The following is a 19489-nucleotide window of genomic DNA, read 5'->3' as shown; positions in this document are numbered from 1 at the left end:
AGGACACTGGTAGGATTTTTAGTCACAGTTAGTCAAATCTAGCTCTCCTAGAGCTGCTGTGAGCTGAATTCTCAGGACTTTACTTGGCACTGGCATATGCTAATGTGCACTGAGTGGGTAGGTCTGATGGGGCAGTGCACACTGCTTTTCAGAATGCTGCTTTCATTTGGATAGGTATTTCCAGTTGCTGATTGAAAAAAGAGGCAATATCAAGGTAGTAATACATGGATTTGTGTTCTCATTAAGAAAAATGAGCATCTTCTCGCCTCCTTACCATTTGTGATTGGATCTTTCTCCTAATCATTTTTATGGGAAGGAGACTTTGAAATCAGTTCCTGAATGTTGATTCTGAGGCTGTTACTAAAAGGAAAGTGAAAAGGGTGGATGTGGAGTTCTCAGCAATATGTGGATTTGGTCACCTGAGGCTGGAGGAGTCAGAGGGAAGTGAAGATGAGAACTGGCTTCTGGAATGTAACTTTCTTCTATTTCTGGAGACATTTGGAGTATCAGATTGTTGCTTCACCCATCAGTTTGGTTTTCTGGAAGTATTTTCAGTACTGAGTAGAGAGGCAGCTACTGTGTTCTTCATTCTAGTGTGTAGGTGACTTTAGAAGCAGCACAGTCCAGCAAGGCTAGCAAGCCAGCACTCCAGCCTGAATTCCCTGGCAGACACAGGTTTGCTGTCTGGCCTTGGATGCCTGACAGTGACCAGCCTTTTGAGTTTTGCTGAGACCATATTGTTTCTGATATCCAGGTAGATGAATCAGTTCCATGGCAATTTTTCTAGCGTACCAATGCTTCCAGGTTGGCAAAGGCTAAGGAAAATGACCCTGTCTAGTTTCAGCTTGTTTGTCAGAGGTGTGTCGGAAGCATTATGTGCCTGGTTCCCCATGTGCACTGGTTTGACTTAGCTTTATGTGGTTCCCTGGAGGTTGGTGCAGTTGTGTGTAAATGGGACCAACTCTCAAACTGATTTTGTTTATTCTGAAACCATAAAAAAACCCAAACCTGTAAGGCTGATACCCATAAGACCCTGTTACACTGTGCCAGCTCAGCTGATTTCAGATGTTGCATAGAACAGAGGCCCAAGTCTTCCATCTCTGTGTAAAGTAGGACTATCACCTATACACCTTGAAAGTGTTAGCTGTTGCTTAGTCAGTGTTTGTACAAAGCTTCAGAATAGCTAATGCTAGAAGAGGTCATAATTAAAAATTAATGTTTGGTGTGGTTGCCACAGTGAGCACTCATTAATGCCTGTGCAATTCCTCTGCCTTGCACAACTGGAAATCTCAGGATGTCTGGGGTGGTATAAGGTGGTCTGTAGCATTAAAGTATCTGTTTTATATGTCAGAGGTGCATCAGAATATTCTCTCTACCCCCATTTTTGTGAAATGTCTGTAAACTGGATTTGAACTTTGTAATACTTGTCAATCTCTAATTAGTATTTCTACTTAATGCAACTTCCTCTTATTTACTACTTCACTGTTTGATAGTGTGTGACAGAGGTGAAGACAGCCTTTGTAGTCTTTGTTATACAAAATCATGCAGGGGAAGCTGCTGGATGTTGTTTAGATGATCTAATTGATAGTATTTATAGAATGCCATTCACTATACTAAATGCAATGCAGTGTTTGTGTCCCTTGATCCTGCAGTCAGCTGAATGGATCCATTGTTATACATAATGAGGGCTTCTGGAATTTGTGTCTGTTTATTTACAGCAGTTGTTCTGCAGAGACACAAGTGGCCCCATATCAGAGGTATACAGAGTTAAGTGCAGGACCCAGAGCACTCCAGCTGCACTGCTCTTACAAGTAGTCTCACAACAGCTTGGAACTGAATGAATCTTCTGTTTCTTCCAGCTGAAGCATAAAACCAGCATCCTCTTGGCTAGGTGTGGCCATTGCAGATTGTCTGAAAGATTTTCCTATTGCAACAAAGATAAGTTAGATGTCACTGAATTACTTACCCCTTAAATATAAATAAATCCCAATTTCAGTAGTTACATGCTCCCTGCCCCAATTCCTGTATGAATCTCAGTTAAGTGTCCTGAATAGTTCCAGGTTGTGGTATACTGTTAAGTCATTTACAGCTTTCCCTCTGGAGCTGGCATCCTGAGAGCTGAGCTCAGTGAGCTCCCTTGTATAGGATGTACACTGGCTTGTTTATATAATGCTTCCATCTATGAGGTGTGAGCATACCTATCACAGACAAATCTGAACAGAAATCTCAGCTTCTACTGCTCTCAAGTGCTGTGCTTTGTGTCTCCTGCTGAGATGAACGTGAGATTTTATTTAAAATAACCTAGAAAATTTTATTTTTGTTTCTGAAGTTTCAAAATGTTAATGTGAGCTGCTTGGGTGTATGGGTGTGGCAGAAAGGCATTTGTTTCTTCAGCAGACACCCATGATATATGGGCCAAAGCTACTGTCACCATGATCTCAGCCATCAAATACTAAAGACAGAGGGCAGTCATGACAGACTCAGGAGGAAGTCAAAGCCCAGTTACAGTGCACTTGGAATCTATTATCATGAGAAGAAATGTTTTTGACTGTAAGGTGATGGATGTGAGCAGTTAACTTATCCAGAGGGAACCAGTGATGCACTGTATGTCGAGTCTGCTCTGTGCCAAAAAACCCCTCTGGATGGCTGTTTTTCAAGCCCCGAGTCTGTAGCAGAGCAGGAGCTTGATGACTCAAGCAGGAGCCACCTTTCATAAGTCAATGTCACTTGAGGAAGGTTCAGTGTTAGTGTGAAATTATTCCAGTCTATTTCTTTGCAGGGAGGTTCCCATAGACATCAAATCACTATCTGAACTAGCACTAGTCGTGGAATTCATTTTAGTAGACAGGTCAGAATGAGAATGGTCAAAAAAAGCTGATTTACCTTTTAAACTTTGCTTTTCAGCTGTTGGATATGTCAGCTGTAGGCTTTGTTCTCCGGTTCTGTGACGTTAAGTGGAGTTTAGACTTTGGCCTGATGATCTTTTACAGTCTTCTGCTGTTTGTCAGATTTTAATGAGATGGGTAACAACGTGCCAATCAATTTCTTTGGAAATGCTTGTTTACAGGCTGTAAAACGAAGACTCAGAGGTGCAACTGCTTTCAAAAAAATGCACGGATGGGGGTAAGCGTGAGGAGGAAGAGCTGCTTAAACAAAAAAGATTGTATTGGTGCTAAACAATTTAGCTGTAGCTGTTCATGAATTTAATTTAGGTTGTGAATTAGAAAAAGCATTCAAGCCATAAGAGGAATTAGTTCTGGAGCAGGCTTCCAGGAGGAGTGGTGGAGGCGGGAAACCTTACCAGTTTTAAGCTGGAATGTGAAGTGTTCTTGCACAGTATTGTATGACACAGTTGCCTGCAATAGCATGGGAGTAGGCTTGATGACCCAAGAGATCCTTTTCTGCCCTCTGCTCCAAAAGTGGTGACCTTGAACTGAGTTAACTCAGGTTGCAGATAAACTTTGTTTACTCTGAAGTTGATGACTGGAGGATGACTTAGTTCAAAAGCATCTCTGAATTCTTAAAGCCACATCTCCTAGTTTACTTTTCCTTTTTGACTTTTGTTATTAAGAGAGGCACATTCCCCTTACATTGTCCAAAACCTGGCACATATGCCCCAAATAACTTAAGTTTGCCAATTAGGAAGGAAACAAACACATATTATATTTAAAGAAAAAAATAGAGAAGTAATACTGCATATGAAATGTGCTGTGTTTTTTATTGTAACAACTGTAAGTTCAATTATTTATAAGAACACCTTACCCAAGCTGATGTTTAATGCTGCCATTTGTTTCATTTAGTGATCTTTCAGTGCTCTCTCTCTGCTGTCGTAACACGTGCTGAAGAGCGTGGGGATGTTGTTGTCTTGTACAGAATTGGTATGATTCTTCTAAGTGCACTGCTTACTTACTCAGTCTTTTCATGACATTTATTCTTAGGAGCATAACGTCTTCTGAAGGAATGACAAGCTGTTCTTTAACCCTTAAAATAAAAATGACAGGCAACGTATTTCAATATTTCAGAATAAAAGATAATGATACTTGGAGAGAGAGCTGATTGCCTGGGTTAACCTGGAACTGCCTACTGTATTCTAGTTATTTTTCTTCTCACCACGTTTTATGTGATGCTAAGTGAGAAGTGCAGAGATGTGCTTTCCAGCAAGTTCCTTTAAGCAGAGGAACCTGCTGGTAGGAGGCACTGACTGCAGTGCAGCCGCTTGCCATCTTTGCAGATTTGGGACTCCACATTGCTGACATGGCTCACTGAGCAGAGCCTTTGGGTCAGGGAGACTGGTGGCATTGTGACAAAGGGTCTGAGCCTGGGGTGAAAAAAATGAGTGCTGCCAGCGATGTGTAAGACATGACCAGGTAAAAAGTAAGTTTGATGATTGTTAATCATCCTTTAAGTCTGAAAGCTTACCATTCTTCTGAAAGCCTCAACTCCTAGATTATATTAATATAAATAAGAATTTGATATTAAATTTAAATGCAGCCTCAAAACACTTAAAGCTCATGTAAAAAGAGAGAAAACTTTGAAAATGTGAAAAACTCAGAACTGAGAAAATAAAGCAGGAGTCTAAATCTCAGGAATATAAGGGACCAGCCCAGTAAGTTTTGAATCCCCATCTCATATCTAGCAATTGTTTTAAAATCCTGTGTGAGTCATCAGAGCTGTCAATAATAACAAGAGAAGAAACGAAAGGAAGTTGCTTCTCCCCACACTCGCATTAGACCACCAAAAATAACCACCGCCTGCGACTCTTAGCTGAGATACCAGTGACTTAAGAGCGTGTGTCCTTGCTCAGAACTATTAATGAGCTGTTTGTTACCCCCTGCCATTGTAGGGGGAGTACTCAAACCTTTAGAGCATGTGAGATAATCCAGACACGCTGTACAGAAGTAGTTGCCACTTATCTGCATTCCTCCTAAATAGGCTTCTGAACACACTGCTCTCTTTTCCACACCAAGTAGGGAAGGAACTGCAGCCTTGGAAGAAATGTGCTGTGGGTGAAAGGGAGGAAGGAAATGTTAAACATCCGCCTAGAGGTAGGACTGAACTGACAAGGAGTTGGTGGATGTTACATATGGACATTGGCATGCTCAGGGTTACAGCTGCTGGCTTATGCCCTGAGGAATTCATTACCTTTCATTGTGTTTAGAATGTCTGCAGCTTTGAAGCCTTTGTTGCTATGTCTGTCACATTTCAGGAAAGGCACTAGTTCCAGACTGGTAAGGAGGTTCTGGTTAGCTGGTTAGAGCAGGGAGCTGGAAGGAGACACGTGGGGGTTTTGTTTTGGAGGGGTTTTTTTTGGCTTTTTAATTTTTTATTTTCTTTGCCCGATCTGTCAGTATGGGTTCCTGTGTTTTTAATGCTGACATGAGGGATTTCATTCTTGGTTCCCTTTGAAAGGCTCCCTCCTGAAGTGCTGCTGTGCATACTTGCATCGATGTCTAAGGAATGGCTTGGCCATGTCTACAGGAAGTTCTTGAGGCAAACTGGGAGCAGCAGATGTTTCCAGAGCCACCTGCTCGGTCTGTCAAACCTGGCAGAGACTGCTCTGTCTAAGGATGTTACGTCCAAACCTTCACGGCACACTGGCTTACAGCACATACATTCCCAGGTGTTAGAGCAGGCAACAGTTTGCTATACTGGGACCATGGAGCCAGATGTGCAATCTGGCTGGTTTATCTGGTCCCAAGAGCAACTCAGGACTGAGATAGGCCTAATAGGACATCACTATGTGGTTTGGGTAAAGTATATGGGAGACAGGTAGAATAACTGTAGCCCTGATGCAAAGAGTTGCCAAAGCACGTTCTCAACTCCAAACATGCAGATGTCAATCTAAACAAGAGTTTATTCTACCTGCATACAGCAAGTCTGCATGCAGACTCTCAACTGATCAAAATCAACTTTGAAATGGAGTTTCTGGAATTAGACCAACCCAGGGGCTCAGGATTAGTTACACTCACCCTGAATATGCTGAATCCATTCTGTGTATGGGAGCTCACATTAAGCATGTGTTTGTGTGCTTGAAGGATGTGGATTAGTTTCACAGTAAGTGAACACTGGATGTTTGTTATTTTAATTGAATTCTATAATTGCTAGGAAGTGTGGGGATATTTGGGAAAGTAATTTTTATAGATCTAGTTCTAATGAGTTTGTACACATCTTGCATTTTAGCAAGCTTCTTTAATTATCACTTTATTTTTAGCCTCAAATCACCGTTTTGTAAAAAGTAATTTGTTCTATTAATGCTAAATAATTGTACCTTTTTTTGGTGAATTCTTTCCTAAATGCTTTTGTTAATGCAATGGAAGCCAGTACTTCACACTGTAAGCAATGTCAAGACTCTTGAATCAAAAAGACATCACTGAAAACAGTTTTATGGCATTTGTGATGTCACTGTTTCTAAACAAATGGCTGTTTAAAAAGTATAAAGCATGTGGTCATGAGTTTAATTGGTCAGATACTGCCATTGTGGAAGGGGACATGTGTTGCTCTGGGATTGCAACAGTAGTGGAACCCTGCCTTTGCCCAGACATGGGAGCTAGTAAATTATCTTTCTATCCTGTAAAGGTAGCACACTAAATTATTTTTCCCCTCCTGTTTTATCTTGTATACCAGAGGAAAGCATTGCAACCTTTTGGGAATGTTTGGAGTGGAAGAAACTTTGTGTAGACTTGCATGAAGCCTATGGAAAGGGCCAGTGTTGAGTTAAAACTTCAGGGTACCAGCAACCTCTTCGGCTTCAGAGAGGGATTGATTAATCCTACAGCTGAGCTGAGATTTTTTGCAGTACTGCCCCTTCTTGTGGTTTTCTCCCTGCCCCATGGAGGGACTTGTATTTATCCCAGTCAGTTTAGCATGTAACATTTTTCTATGTGTAGAATAGTGTGATATTGCTACAAACCTCCTTAGGCTGGATAAGCTATCATTTTAGGCTGTTTCTTTCTAGTTTGCTTGAACTGAGGCACCTTTCTGTAATGGAAACATATGGAGATCAGAAAGACCATTATTATTAAGTACATTTGTCTGTGTTTTCAGACTGTGTCAACCATTACTATTTCAGGGTACTCACTGCTAATATGAAATGGTAGAAACAAAAAGCAGATACTGTATGGGCAGGCAAAGTCAGGCAGCAGACCTTTAATTTGGACTCGGCTTTTGTTGACTGGTTTTAGATTGCACCTTCCACTTCACACTGTATTTTACTGGGATCAGCTTGGAGTTAGGCTGCATCCTGCTGAGCCTTCACCAACCTGCAATATATATCTTGAATGGATATTTTAGTGAACAAAATATTTAAATAATTAAGTATTGGCAGCTGTTCCTAGGGTGGCATGCTGGGGACCCCAGATATTGGCTGATTTTATGGACTCTTCTGTTACTATATTTGCTTCTTGAATTTTCTTTCCTTTTGAGTGTCTGTTGAACATGCTCATTGTGTTCTGGCTGGTATGAAACAAATGCTAGTTAAGAATGGGGACGCTTGAAGCAAGAGAGCAAATTCAGTTCCCTGAAGGAATTTTCCACCTCTTAAAAGTGTCCCACTGCTGCCTCTAGTTCATGTAACAAGAAAACAAATATTTCCAGCTCTCTTGTTTAGTTTCTTGTTTCTCTGAGCAATTTCCCCCTATACTTCACTGATTGCAGTCCTTGTTTCTGCATAATTTCATGGTTTCAGATACATATTTCTGCTTGTGTCATGGAAGCCATTAATTGTCTGGAGTTACACTTTATCTCACTCTCTTTAGCACTAACTTTTTTTGGGGGGGGAGGAGGTGTAGATTGGAACACAAAATTTTAAAGGGTTTTTGATTCAACCTAGGACCTTTAGAGAGTTGAGAGATCTTGTCAAACATGGACTTGTTTTGTAGAAAGGCTGCTCTTTGGCTATTCAAACCAACATCTGTGACATTGAAACCTGTTTGTTTGCTGCAGGTATCAACTCCCCCCAGGAGTGAGTACAAATAGGCCTCAGAGTTGTCCTCTGTCATGACCATTAAATTTAACTTTCTTCTTGTCTGATCCCCATCTGGTATTTTTTCTCTTGGGTTGGTAATTTCACTGCCTTTGGTTCCAGAAGGATTAAAGCTTCCAATTTTCAAGTTTCACTTACTGGAGTCTGATCCTGAAAATATCAGCAGCATCACAGGACTGGAAATGATTGGTGCAGAAGTTAATAGGCATTTTGACAAGTGCATCTCTTCTGTAATGTAATATCTTTCAAAGGAGAGACAAACTTTAATCTGAGCAACAGATTGCCTTGAAGTATGGAAATGCTCTAAGTTGAGAGGTTTAAAGCTTTTAGTGTCACTTTGATTTTTAAAATTTTTTTTGAAAGGTGATGCATGTTTTATGTATTAGAAACTAGGCAGACTTGTACTTTGCCCTGTATAGACCCTTAGGCTTTAATCAGTATATTTTAATTGAATATTGAAGATTAGTCTTAAAGTCTGGAAGTAGTACCTATATTGGGTGGAAATACTCTTTAATTTCTGATAATTATCAGCAAAAAATGTATCTGGTGCTTGACACAAATCCATTTGGCGTTTGAAACTAATTTTTTTAAAGAAACTGTCTTGACTCTTGTGAATGTTCAGTATCGTGTCCAGTGCTTTCTGGGCTGACATGAAACATAATGTAATCATTCTGCTTTTCCCTTTAAACAGACATAAACAAAATCCAGAAGTGAAAAAGGAAAGTCCCTCTGCCACAATGAGCTCTGGTAAGTCTCTGTTTTCTACTTGCTGTCATTGGCCTTCCTTTTTATTACTCATAGTATTCCTGTCTGTTTCTGATGCAATTATTTGCATTTGTTGTTTGAATTTGACCCATAATGCTAAAAAAATTACTAGAAACATCTTGAGCTGGAGTAGGTCACTTTGGCTTATTTCAGTTTGGAATACAAGAATTCAGAATTACTGATTACCTGAAAAAATTATCTGACTTTGATGTGTTTTTGTAGAGATGAATTCGGAGTTTGACATCTGGATAGGAAAAATCAGCTCTTCAAAAAAAAAGGGGGACCAGGAAATGGGGGCTGATTGGGAAGAGGAAAACTCCTGGCCTTGCCCAGGGAACAGGCTAAATCAGAGTGAAAAACAAAGCAGATGCCATACTGAAGTGCCATATGGAGGATCTATGGAATAATATTCCGCCTTGATTTTAGCATTTTAGCAAGTCTCAACTGGAGTATCATGTCCTGGTTTTGGCACCACATTTTGAGAAAAACATGAACTGTTTGAATGGAGTCCAGAAAACCATGACCTCAGAATTTGGTTTAAGCACTGATAAGCTTACAGGCTGTTAAGCACTGGAACAGGTTGCTTTAGGGTCATGCTGGAAGTTTGTAAGAACTCATTAGGAAAACATTTGTCAGCAGTAACAGAGGTAGATTTGTTTCTGTCATGGCTCAGGAATAGGGCTTTAGATGACCTTTGGTGGCCCTTTCAAGCACTGTCTTCTGTGTTTCTCTTAATTCACAAGAGCCAGTTTTATTCAAGTCAACTCAGGATGTTGCAGACTTGAAAGATCTTTCTTGAAAACCACTACTTCATTTGTCTTGCAGAACATGAAGAAATCGATGTTGCAAAAACTGTTGTCAATGGGCTGAGCAGCAACGGACAAGAAAAAGGTGGGTTAAGAGCTTCAGAGACATCTCTGCAGCTCCCCCTGCATGTCAGCTGCGTGATGTGGTTGATTTCCCCGGGAATTCACTGTAGCTGGGGTTTCCAAATTTAGTTGGTGTGGCGACTGATACAAGAAGAGCCTTGTGCTGCACCATGCTAATAGCAGCAGCATTTCTTAGCTCAACAAGTGTTCTTTGTTTCTTACAAGTGGCAGGCTGGACTTGCCTCTTTGTATATTTTTAGTGGTGTTTTGAGCAAAGCTGTACACTACTTGCAGTACTTGTGACCACCTGTGAATCAATATCTTAGTGTGTTGAGGCAGCATGGGTTTATGGGTGCCTGTGTGTCAGTGAGAGGTGGAGGTTTAAGACCAGGATTAAAAGGCAGGAGCTAACCATTTAAGTGATTAAAAAAAAAATTGAAACAAACTAGTCTTCATATTAACATCAACAGGTTTGCAGTGTGCTTTATAGCATTCAGTTTTGTATGGTGATAGTGTCTCTTTTGGCAGGATGAAAGTATGTGGTTTTATGGGTTGGTTTTCTGCTGGTTTAATTTCCTTTCTTTTCCTTTGATGTCTTTTTATAGTGGTTAGTATTTTGACTGCATTGTGGATGGATAAATTCAGTCAGTTTCAGAGCAGAACAGAATTAGGATTGTTTCCTAAACCACAGGCTGTTTGATTTGGGATCTGTTGTATTTGCAAGGTCTCTAGTGCTCAGGGAGAAGCACGGAAAACAGGATTTGATTTGGGTTCCTCTTTTATAAAAAAAACTTAAACCAATCCTATCAAATTAAAAACTAATGATTTTCTGAAGTTTGAAAAAATTCTGTCGAGCTCTTCCCCCATCCTTTTGCTTGAGATCCCTTTCCTAGGTTGGTGAAGTCTGTGCTTTCCAGTTTTGCCAGGAATCAGAAAGATCTGCCACAAGAGGGGGTGTACACACTACCCTGATGTCAACGTCTCCCTCAGGCTGGCCCAGTGCTCAGTATTAGTGTGTAAAGTATTAGAAATGTGGTTCCTCTTACTCCTGATTTTGCAGGCCTGAGAGAGATGCCATGGAATGTGAGGAGGCATCTAGCATTTTGCAGCTAATACATGCAGAAAACAGGTTCTAAAGGAGAAAATCCTGACCCTGCAGAAATCAAGAACACAAGTTATTCTGGTAGAGTCATGATATCCAAGATGTTTATCTTAGCAGGTCCTGTTGAGCTTCACCTCTGAGTAGTTTTGCCTTTTTTCACAATGATCCTCGTTTGTACCAGTTGATTTGAGCAGTTTTGTAACAATTACTAGGATTTTGCTTAGTGCTATGTGTGATTTTCCCCAGTGCTACTACATCTAGTATAATTAGTGTACTGGCTGATGGAGTCCAGTAGAAATCTCTTCAATTTACTGTTTATACAGATGGGGGTTTTTTCTGAAATAACTACATGGATGCTACTCTTTGGCATGGGACTATTTTCAAGATGATTTCACGTTTCACTTCCTTCTGTTGCTGAACTTGTAAAATATGTGTCATAAAATTCAGAATTCATGTAATGTTCTTCTCTCAACATTTCAGTCCTTGTTTTTTCACTTTGTTTTGTTTTAACTGAGCCATATTAATGTTGTACTTAACATTTTTATTTTTGCATGTAGTGTACCTCAGTTAAATGACTACACTAAAATTTTTTGATGGCTTCTAAAAACTAATGCTTCCAGATTCTTTTTGCCAGCAGCATTGTGGCAGTCAGCAGTTAGTCCATTCAGTAAGCAGTTCTGTATGCTGCATAAAACAGACACATCCTGAATTAGGGAGAACGAAGGGATATTTTTAACGGTTGCATCATTGCTCTGTAGACTGCTTTTGTATTTGAAATTTCCTGCTATTGTGTCTCCAAGTACATTAGAAAATTTTGTGGCATGCTTCCCAAACTCTGTTCTTCCCTTTTTGGATGTGCCATTTACACTTTTGTGTTTGCAGCTGTTGGCGTCCCTTTATGTACACGCTCTATTTCTGCCGTTAAAATAATCCCTGTGAAGAAAGTGAAAAGTTCTCCTCACCTAGTGCTGCCTACAGGTATCTTCTTCCTTCCTCCCCCGCCACGCATTAGTTGGCCGTCATTCTCTCTCTCTCCTCTCTCTCCTCTCTCTCCTCTCTCTCCTCTCTCTCCTCTCTCTCCTCTCTCTCCTCTCTCTCCTCTCTCTCCTCTCTCTCCTCTCTCTCCTCTCTCTCCTCTCTCTCCTCTCTCTCCTCTCTCTCCTCTCTCTCCTCTCTCTCCTCTCTCTCCTCTCTCTCCTCTCTCTCCTCTCTCTCCTCTCTCTCCTCTCTCTCCTCTCTCTCCTCTCTCTCCTCTGTCTCTCTGCTTCACCCACATGCTTTGGCTAGTTCTCACTTCATCCTCTTCTCACTCCTCCCAGAGCTGTAGATTTCATCAGTAGGTAATGCAGTTAGCTCTTGATGGCACAAATGCACTGTTCTCAATTATGCTGCTCCTCTGCAGACATAATTGTGTCTGCTTGAATCTGGGATCATTGTAAACTCTTCTACTAATGCTTGATTATGAAAAATACTACTATTAAAGACTTATTTTGAACCAAACTCCTGATGAACCAAAGAATGTTTCCTGCATATCTTTGGTCTTTATGAAAATAAATGGCTCAAGCGTAGTTCAGTGTTGGTGGGATGGTTTTGTTTTTCTGTACATACATTGAATTTAATCTTCATATGAATAAATAAGGATGTTAGGCTGCCTGTCACCCCTCCACAAGCACATGCTTGCACACTAAAAGTACAAGATTATTCTTGTACTTTCCTGGATTTGGACAATCAGACTAGTCTAGCTGATACTGCTTGTCTCTCCTAATTTGTTACACATGTGCTTTGTTGGACTAGTGCAGTGCTAATGTCCTATTTATTACCATTTGCTGGATTTCTGTGCTGAGATATTCAGATTTCTGTTTCCTGTCATTTCACCTAAATTGTGAGGGAATTCAACATCTTAGGTATTTGTCTTCATCTCCCAAGATGAAAGAGTCTGGCAAGATTTTTTTTTTTTCAAAACATTTTTTTTTTTTAGTTCAGAGCATTTTTTTCTGACTCTTATTCTTTTGGTTCGGTATACAGGTTTAATATGTTGTATGCAAAATAAAAAAAAATGCATGGATTCCCAAATTTGATTCTGCTCCAATATGATGAAGAAGGTATTTAGACATATATGACATGTTGAACTCTCAGTGTTTCCGTTTCTCTCCAGTGCCTGTGAAGGGAATATAGGCATAGGGTAGTAGAACAGCTACTTTGCACTCTTTGTGGATGTCTGAATTAGGCCCAGTGACTGCCAACAGTGTGTCCACACCTTAGAGTTCCAGCACTCTTAAAACTGGAGTCTTGGAACTTAAACCTTTGTCCTGTGATTTGAAAGTGAGTCTATAGAGTCCTTGGGCTGCATGTTTTGCAGCGCAGATGGAAGTGATAGCCAGAACTGCACTCTTGGGCAAAAAGAATCCTGACCCTTTCTGAATCATGTGAAAATGAGTTGAAGTCAACTTCTATTTCACAAAACAGAAGGGTGATCTTAGGTTGTGATCAGGTGTGTGGTGTGAGTGCAAATGTGTCATATTTAAGGATTAAGCAGCTTTTGATATGTCTGTGTGGATAGTCTTTCCCCTTACAGAGGCTGCATCAATGCTGCCTAAGTTAACTAGAGGCTGAAAGTATCCTCTGATTTCTTACTTACTCCATCCTTTCTGGAGTCCTAAATATGGGTCTAGAGAGGAGCTGCATCACTCCCCATGCAGAGGTAGCATGATCCTTACCTCATAAAAATAAAAATCATTGTGTTGTCACTTGTGTAATGCAACATGTGCTCAGTACCTCTTCATGCTCCCTGTGCAGCATCATAGTAGGTATCTCTAGGTAGGTAGGTCAAAGTGAAGTCTGATGGCAGCTGCTAGATTACTAAGAGTGCATGAGAAGAGGAGCTGTTGTGTTTTTCTCTGGAAGTAGCTTAGAGAAGTGAGAGTTTCTTTAGGCTTATTTTTTCTGTAGGTATCTGAAAGGAAACAACTTCCCAGAAAGATTTTAAGTAGGGGGGAGAAAGATAGCCTTGAAGCACTGGTTTGTTATTACTTAATAGAATGACAGGAGGAGAAAACCCAAATCCACGGACTGAAATGCACAAAGGTAAGCCTGCACAGAAACTGTGCTGAACTGTGCCTCAGCAAGGACACTGGTATGATCTGGTATCTGGTTCGCTGGTTGATCTGAACAGGTATATGTTAAATCTCCTTCTAGGTTTTGAGAGTTGGGTTCCTGTGTCAGAAGATGAAACACTGCCATGAAATGAGGAGATAGCAAGGAGGTGGCTTGCAGTGCCCTGCCTTTAGATCATATTCAGCATAGCTACAAGGTTTTGTCTTTCAGTGGTCATAAGTTTTTTTTTCTCTTTCAGTCCTCCACAAAAGGCAATTTTAAGCTTCAGCACAAAAATCATATTGCATTATACCACTGGGACATCCCCTATAGAGGAGCCACAGGTGTAATTGTAGACTGTCCTTGCTAGCACAGTATCTCCATGCAAAGCAGAACAAATAAAGCCAATGGACCTGTGACATCTGGTTCAAACATTCATCCTTTTTTCCTTCTTTCTTAGCTCTGTTGCTCCAACTCAGAACTTAATGCTACATTCATCAATTACATGAATATGAAACTGCTTTGATTTCTCAATGCTTTAAATACAGAGCTAATGTTCATCTGCACAAACATTACTAGATTGATTCACCTGGAGGCAGCCATGCTAAAGTTACTCTGGAGCTCTGATGGTTCCTAATAGCTTTGTATCATCCCTTTCTGTGTGTCTCCTCTATGCATGTGCATTTCCTGTAGAAACGGATCCCACTAAAGTCTGCAGTGGAAAAGGAGCTGTAACCCTCCGGGCAACTCCAGCCCATGAAGGGAATCGGAATATCGCTTCGCCATGTCCTCAGGATGTTGAGCAACCTGCAAGTAAGTGGGTGGAAGGTTAAATGGAATATGTTACTTACAGTAACCTCAAGACAGGTCAGTCCAGGCTCTTGGGGTAACTATTTAGCTATAGTTTAGAGCCCAAAATTCTGTAGCATAGTTGGAAACCTCTTGCAAGACCCAGACCAGTAGAGGGAGACTGACTTGTGTTTTTTTCCTAGTGCAGGTTTCATGACCACTCAGTCATTGGCTCAAGTTTGTCATGACTGCCAGAATCTCTCAGTTCTCTTTTTTTATTATTTTTTTCGCCTGGCTGGCCCATGTCACCTCCTTTTATCCCAGGCATGAGGTGGAACAGAAAGAAGTTGAGTGGTGCTACTGCCCCCACAGCTTTCAGTTGGGTTGTCAGGGGAGCGGGGATAGCGTCCCAGGCAGACAGTGTCACCACAGAGCTCTGCCATCTTTCAATAGCAGACGTGTAATTACTTAATTGTAGGAGACAGGCAAAGCATAACAAACCTGGCCAGTGTCGTGGGTCTGGCAGAGAGGATGAACTCCCAAAGGCAAGATGCCGTTAAGGGGGAGGGGGTAAAACTTGCTCTTGAAAGCAAAGCATACATCGTTTCTGACTGTATTGTTGGTGAAAGGGCAATTCCATTCATTCCAGCCCCGATGTGCCGATTTCTGCTCTGTCTTCTCCCATTCTGCCCCACCCGTGACCCTACCCCCTTTTTATGCTTGCCATTCTCTGTTTCTTCACTCTTACCCCCCACTGTTGCCTCTCTCCTTTCTGTTGATGGCTTCATAAATTTCCAACAGCTTGAATGGCAATGAGCCCATTACTATGGAAATCAGCTCGTTAATACTTCCTTTGCTTACTCTCTGAATCGCTTTATGAAATGTACTTTGGAGCTGGAAAAGCTTTTTGCATATAACTTAAACAGCAAAATGAGGGGTAGGGAGGAGCCCAGTGGGAGGTGGGTAAATATGTGATGAGACTGCTGCATGTAGCTGCAGGGACTGCGTTGTAAAGTGACATCGTATCTTATAACTCCCCTCATGCACTTAGCCTGCAAACCTGATCTATTTGTTGGCAGTCCTTTATCTCAATTAATCATATATAGTGATGTCGATAAGGATATATATGTCTTCATAAGCTGTATCATGGCTGAATACAGGATCCACACGTTTCCAGTAATTCGCGGTGTCCGGATGTCAAGCTGCAGCTTTAAAAAGTAGCAAGCTGGGCTGCCTTTTTGCCTCTGAAATAAGAATGTCAGTGAACAATTGTTTCTTCATTACTCTGAATGAATTGCCTTGTGTTTACAAAGGTCAGAAACAAGGAGGGCATCATGTTTAGGGACGGTCTCTATGGTAATTAGACTGCCCTGTCAGAAAGCATTTTATGTGTGAAATGAAGTAACTTGACTCTTAACTGCAATTGGTACATGTTTTCTGTAAATGTAATGGCTTATTTTTTTCCTCTTTCTTTCCCTCTCTGCCTATCCTCCACCCTCACCTCCTCTGTCCCTCCTTTCTGTGAAATGCTTAGGTCTGGAGCCAGAAAACTCGGAAACAGGTACAAACATTGTCTGCTTATGCTGTTACTTCTGCTACATTATTGGAATTATTTCTTGTTGCCTGGGAAAAACAAATGGAAAAAAAAAGGAAGAAAAGAGTGCCCTCCTTTCACTTATCCTGTAGCTGGAAGGAATCTTCTGTGATCTGAGTTTTCTTTCCCGTCATAGATGATTGGAGGTCGTCGTCTAACACTGATGCCAATGGGGATTCCCAACCATCTTCTCTGGCTGCCAAGGGTTATAGGAGTGTGCGTCCAAACCTTTCTTCAGATAGCAAGCCACAGGTAAGCCTTTCTTCTGTGACCTTGAGGGTGATCATCTGGGTTCAAGCGCTGGATTCACGGTCAGGAGTCCTGGGCTGAACTCCAGACTTGGCTGCAGATGGGTAAGTTGCTATGCCTCAGCTTTTTGTACCTTTAAAATGGGGGCAACCCTTGCGTCAGCAAAGTGTTGTGGAGTTCATGTATTCAGGCACACCATAGTGTTTCCTTGGTGGATGAAGGAGGAAGACAACGCTATTTGTTCAAAAGAAAAAAGGTGAAGTAGTCATCTGTAACTATTTTGTATTTTATGTTGGTTTTATTTCCTAGAGGTTGCTGCAGGCTGAAATCAGAGTTGCACCCTACATCAAAAATAATATATTGAGAATGTCTTTCAGTTTTAACACTGTAACTGATACAAACCAACAAGGGAAAGGTTATTTGTACCTGACGGTAAATTGTTGAAGTCAATCTGTTAAGAGAAGTGTAAGTTCATGCTTTTTCTTTTGGATGCTCAGTCTGCACAGAAGCAGTCTGAAAGCCTGCAAGGAAACCTTTCAAGACTGCATTCTTGTGTGAAACAGAGTCCCTTTAAAGCCTTGTCCCCCTATCAGCGTGACTGCTCCCATCATCAGGGTCCTAAAGCAATGCTACAGACCAGACACTGTTCCTGAAATCGTAAGTGAAAGTGGAAGAAGGTACAGCTCGAATGAAGGTGTGGGAAGGAGCAGCACCCTAAAGAGAGACCCATTTCTGCTCAATACATACAGCTCTCCTGTAGTCCCTTCCTGATTTTGTTGAACAGAGGGAGCACTCGTACACATAGTACTTGTTATAGAAGTTTCAAGAACTGCTGTTCAAACTAAACTGAAATGGAAGAAATTCCAAAAATAATGAGCCTGTTAAGTGCCCTTCAGAAGAGCACTTACCAACCCTCTTCTCTACTTCTTTATGCATCAGGGAAGGTGGGGAGGGGCAGAGGGGCAGTGTGAGGACAGTAGATTTTGGGACAGCAGCTGTAATGTTATGAAACTTTTCTACATCTATATTCATGTAACAAGAATAGTTGCTGGCCACAACTTGTCATATGTTGATGAATTTTAAGGGATGTTACTTTTCAGATTTGAATGTTGCAAACTGTTAAGGCATCTCCATTCTCAGTTTTTTTCTCAGAAAAAAAAAATCATTGTAATTGGAATTGCAGTCAGCAGGCAATTTGGAGTTAGCAAGCTATGTGTTGCTAAGTACCAAAACCAGTAAAGCTTTTCTTATTATTTACTAGCAGCAGGATTTCTCTGTTGGTGATCTTGATTCTGGAGGCAAATTCTGATGAACTCAGTTCCTCGAGAAACTTTAATTGTTCCGGTCTTCCCAAAAGCATTTTCAGGATGGAAAAATGCTGAAGAGAATTGAAGAGCTAGGCTTTAGAAGGAAGAAATGCTGACTTTTTACTTAGCCAGCTGTGGTAGAATAGAATCGTAGAATAGAATAGAGTCAGCAGGGTTGGAAAGGACCTCCGAGATTATCAAGTCCAACCCTTGATCCACTACCACCGCGGTTACTAGACCATGGCACTAAGTGCCACATCCAGTCTCAGTGAATACTGTAGGCTACAGTATTCACATGATGTCTGCTTTCATTAGCACTGGTGAGACTTCACAACGTTCATTTTTCAGCAGTGCACTTAACATGCAGACGTGGCCTAGAGCTCTGAATTTGGCTTTGCGATTCAAATGTCCCCAGTGCTGGGAAGTATTTAGTTATACAAGCATGAGCCTGAGTTTAGTTAGCCATGATGTTAAATCTTGACTTGGGCTTTCCCAGGGGCATGGTGGGTGTTGCTGTGCAGGTCTGTTAAAACAATACAGTATTGAGATTTATTTTGCCCAGAGAGAGAAACATGTAGGCAGAGACTTGAGAGCTGGGTAAAGTTTGTGTGCTGCAGTGAGCTGTGCTAAGAAAGAGAGAATGCGTGAGATGATGTATGTGAGTGAGTTCTGCACTGGCCTTCCAGATACTGTATTTGCTTTTTATTCTTGCTGTATTAAAACCTGCTTAACCCAAGTCTAATGATCAAATTCATTCTTAGAATTTAATTTTTTTTCCTTCCTTTTTCCTTTCATTTGATGATGCTTCCTTTCTCCTTTTCTACCTCCTTGATTCTGCCTCGGCAGGCCCTTGCTCCTCCCCGTCCTCCTCTTCCCAAAGAGGAAAGCTTTGCATGGCGTCCCCGCACTGACACTAAAGCGACCAACCTGTTGCCAGTGCCCATCATGGACTGCGTGTACCTGAATGCACCCAAGCCTTATACGCAGCGTGCATCACCAAACACGAGTGCACGGTGTTATCTGTCATCACCTACCCCCTATGGGGCCATCCCCAGTGGGAAGCAAGGCTTGCCAGCAGGGCATTCTCCCTCTTCAGGCCCCAAAGACGAGGTGCATGCTGGGCAGCCACTCTTGGAAAGTCGCTCCTCGTCGGGTGCATCATCCATACAACACAACCCTGACAGGGCAGATCCCAGTAGTAAGGCTGGAATGAATTCCAGTCATGAGACGAAGGCGGATAAAAAGGTCAGCAAACTATATGTAGCTTGTTTATCTAACAGCACTTGCTCAGCCGCATCTCAAAATTCCGCTGGCACCACACATGACCCAGCAGCCAGCACCAGTTTGGGCGCTGAGCTCACTCAGGCACCAGCCACCAACATTGTTTCCTCTGTAACAGACACTGAAAAGTCTCTTCCTGCTGCTCCTCCTCCTCCTATTCCTCCCAGGCCATCCTTTTACATTGTCCTCAGCAAAGACGCAGTTAGTTATGGTGCGAGCCAACCCTCCCGGACTCAGTCGCCAGCTCTGCAAGCTGTGAGGGACAGAGTGCTAGAGCCCCAGAGCACAACTGCCACAGAGGACAGGATGAGAAAAGAGCCTTACCTTACTCAGCAGCGACAGCCACCATACAAGGCAATGGGACGCAGCATGGTACATGTTTTCTCCATAACCTTGTTTTCTTTCAGCCGTGTGAACAGTTCTTTAATTCATTACAATGTTCCCTTAATGCTTTATTCC

At 41.6% G+C, this 19489-nt stretch overlaps 1 protein-coding gene and 2 long non-coding RNA genes across 52 annotated transcripts in view; 1 reads left to right on the top strand and 2 right to left on the bottom strand.

The window, feature by feature from the left end:
* The window catches only part of SORBS1 (sorbin and SH3 domain containing 1), a 167213-nt gene that overhangs the window by 90051 nt on the left and 57673 nt on the right, over positions 1-19489 (top strand). For 25 of the 50 annotated variants that reach the window (XM_051800769.1, XM_051800770.1, XM_051800779.1 and 22 more), the window contains 7 exons: positions 8673-8728; positions 9572-9637; positions 11600-11695; positions 14504-14623; positions 16134-16160; positions 16330-16445; positions 18596-19402. In XM_051800769.1, the coding sequence (XP_051656729.1) occupies positions 8719-8728; positions 9572-9637; positions 11600-11695; positions 14504-14623; positions 16134-16160; positions 16330-16445; positions 18596-19402 (1242 nt within the window). In that variant the 5' untranslated portion in view covers positions 8673-8718. The remainder of the gene's footprint in view (positions 1-8672; positions 8729-9571; positions 9638-11599; positions 11696-14503; positions 14624-16133; positions 16161-16329; positions 16446-18595; positions 19403-19489) is intronic. The other 25 variants (XM_051800789.1, XM_051800786.1, XM_051800797.1 and 22 more) reach the window with 7 other exon arrangements.
* On the bottom strand, positions 5-19442 carry LOC127477110 (uncharacterized). Its single transcript, XR_007906841.1, has 4 exons — positions 19355-19442; positions 18784-18953; positions 3763-3981; positions 5-3095 (listed from the first exon to the last, which is right to left on the bottom strand). It is a non-coding gene; the product is annotated as an uncharacterized LOC127477110 (long non-coding RNA).
* On the bottom strand, positions 12631-13854 carry LOC127477112 (uncharacterized). The gene is made up of 2 exons (XR_007906843.1): positions 13683-13854; positions 12631-13492 (listed from the first exon to the last, which is right to left on the bottom strand). It is a non-coding gene; the product is annotated as an uncharacterized LOC127477112 (long non-coding RNA).

This window comes from Manacus candei, unplaced genomic scaffold (genome assembly GCF_025592945.1).
Source record: "Manacus candei isolate 608988 ecotype Guabito, Panama unplaced genomic scaffold, ASM2559294v1 h1tg000050l, whole genome shotgun sequence".
In the NCBI taxonomy this organism is placed as follows: domain Eukaryota; kingdom Metazoa; phylum Chordata; class Aves; order Passeriformes; family Pipridae; genus Manacus; species Manacus candei.
The sequence above is the reverse complement of the archived record's forward strand: the minus strand, read 5'-3'. Positions and strand labels throughout refer to the sequence as shown.